Source organism: Lathyrus oleraceus, chromosome 3 (assembly GCF_024323335.1).
Source record: "Lathyrus oleraceus cultivar Zhongwan6 chromosome 3, CAAS_Psat_ZW6_1.0, whole genome shotgun sequence".
Taxonomy (NCBI): domain Eukaryota; kingdom Viridiplantae; phylum Streptophyta; class Magnoliopsida; order Fabales; family Fabaceae; genus Lathyrus; species Lathyrus oleraceus.
Window position 1 is genome coordinate 193308730 of NC_066581.1, and position 2003 is coordinate 193310732.

At 33.5% G+C, this 2003-nt stretch overlaps 1 protein-coding gene across 1 annotated transcript; it reads right to left on the reverse strand.

The window, feature by feature from the left end:
• Positions 1-216: 216 nt before the first annotated feature.
• Positions 217-1364, reverse strand: LOC127129061 (protein yippee-like At3g08990). Its single transcript, XM_051058379.1, has 6 exons — positions 1285-1364; positions 1072-1184; positions 941-984; positions 703-858; positions 491-546; positions 217-382 (listed from the first exon to the last, which is right to left on the reverse strand). The coding sequence occupies exons 2-6, from the start codon at positions 1165-1167 to the stop codon at positions 378-380; spliced, it is 357 nt and encodes a 118-aa protein (XP_050914336.1). The 5' UTR covers positions 1168-1184; positions 1285-1364; the 3' UTR covers positions 217-377.
• Positions 1365-2003: the final 639 nt, after the last annotated feature.

Below are 2003 nucleotides of genomic sequence, written 5' to 3' on the forward strand. Positions count from 1 at the left end.
TTGTAAGTACTTATCTTATATCTTATGAGATAAGCACAAATAAGTTGTAAGTACATATGAGATAAGCACAAATAAGTTGTAAATAAACTCTTAAACAGCAGTTGTTAACAGTAAAGTAACAAGAAAGAATCACGCCACTATTGACACACTCATATATGTCAAGTTTTAACACTTGTATTGAAATCAAGTTCCTCATAAAGGGAAAGTATTAACCACATGATGAAGGTAGCATAAAGAAAGTACAATTCAAAATGATACTACATTTAAATGTACTACATTTTAACAACACGATGAAGGTATGTACAGTTCAAAATGGTAAGTAAATCAAACATCTTCAAGAGCAGGCATGTTTGGGTCTTCACGAGGCACCAATATCTTCAACCTATGTAATATACAAAATGCAAAATAACTGTTATATTCTACATTCTGTACCTTGAGCGACAAGAAAGATAAAGTAAAACCTACAGACTATGCTTAATTAATTAATTACCTTGCAAGGATAAACTTTCCTTTGTTGTATCTCCAAAACTCGTCGTAAGCAAACACCTAAAACAAAATAAAATATAAAATCAACCGTATAAGTATGGTATGTAGCGGACTTTGAATAAAACTACGGCCAGCTGTATTAATAACTTGAGCAACAAGAAAGAAAACGTAAAACCCACCGATTATGCTTAAACATATTCTTAGTTAATTGATTACCTTATGAGAATAATCATGGACCTCTGATTCTCAAGAACGGCCCGCCTTACAAATATGAATCCAACAATGTACTGGCATTGAACGCAGAATAGGTGGATGATAGTAGAATTCGATCCTGGGATTGGCTCTTCTCTCTCTCCGTCCAAGACATTGACACTGTGATAATATGGATTAGCAAGATTAAGGAATCAAGGTACACAGCAATGGAAGTGAAGTGAGAGGGTGAAAGAAATCTTACACTTTATCAAAAAGATAAGCCCTTCCATAAGGGCATTGGTAATCCTAAGAGAAAACAAGGGTAGATTGTCAGCAGCAGGCTATGATTTTGAAAAAACCAGAAATATAATGAAAACAAGGGAAATTAACAACCCTTGAAAGGAGATGATTAGCAAGGGCTATAGGTGTCTCGCAATTCTTGCAGCTGTAGAAGTTTTCTTCAAGATCGATCAAGAAAAGTCTTCCCATCTCTCTCTTTAAAACCTCTACACAATGCCACACAACAAGATTGAAACCATGCAATGTAACTGATAAATGAAGAATAATGATATGAATGAGGAAAAAGGGTTAGATGGAGATGATTACCGAGAGAGATAGCAGAAGAAGATGGGAGTTTGTTGATTGGAAATACAAACTACAGTTTGGGGAGTTTTCTGACTATGCTGACACAACACTATCAACTTTACTATAACACCTTGCTTCGTCTATTTAAACAAGGTTCATCAACAACTTTTCACTTTAGGAAAACTCTATTGAATTATGTCTCACTTATTCTACTCACTAATAGTTTCTATAAATTTTTCTTCGCATAAAAACAAATCATATTCATTTTGTAATTTATTTAAATCCTTCTTTTAAGATAGATTGAGCATTATTCTTACGATGTTTAGAGAATACATGTTTGTAAGTAAGTCTATGGGTTGTATGATCCTCCGTGACTAAGAAGTTAAACATGCTCTCAGTGAAATTGCCCGCAAGTGGACTATCGGTTATTTCATTGTTACGATACTTTGTGTATTATCTTTTTTTTTTCTTCGTAATTTGTGAAAATTTCTCGTTCAATCTCTCATCACATACACAAAAGAATAGGCTTTTCATGCATATAATGGAAAGTTGTCTAAAGTCAACCTTGAATAAATAGATTCAAGGTAATGCATGATCTAATTCAAACTGTCGGTCTATTTTCAAATAGCTATTGGAATTAATTCAAATGATATTTTTCAAATTCGTGATTAGATTTTGGTTGTTGGATCATGTTGTTTATGTTGCCACTCAAGTTGCGATATTTCAACCACCTCCTCCTC

Excerpts from the sequence above, each read along its gene's own strand:
- LOC127129061 (XM_051058379.1), bottom strand. The coding sequence starts at position 1,167 with ATGGGAAGACTTTTCTTGATCGATCTTGAAGAAAACTTCTACAGCTGC. Across the intron at positions 859-940 it reads GCTTATCTTTTTGATAAAGT|TGTCAATGTCTTGGACGGAG; the intron begins GTAAGATTTCTT and ends ATATTATCACAG. Across the intron at positions 547-702 it reads TCCATGATTATTCTCATAAG|GTGTTTGCTTACGACGAGTT; the intron begins GTAATCAATTAA and ends ATTTTGTTTTAG.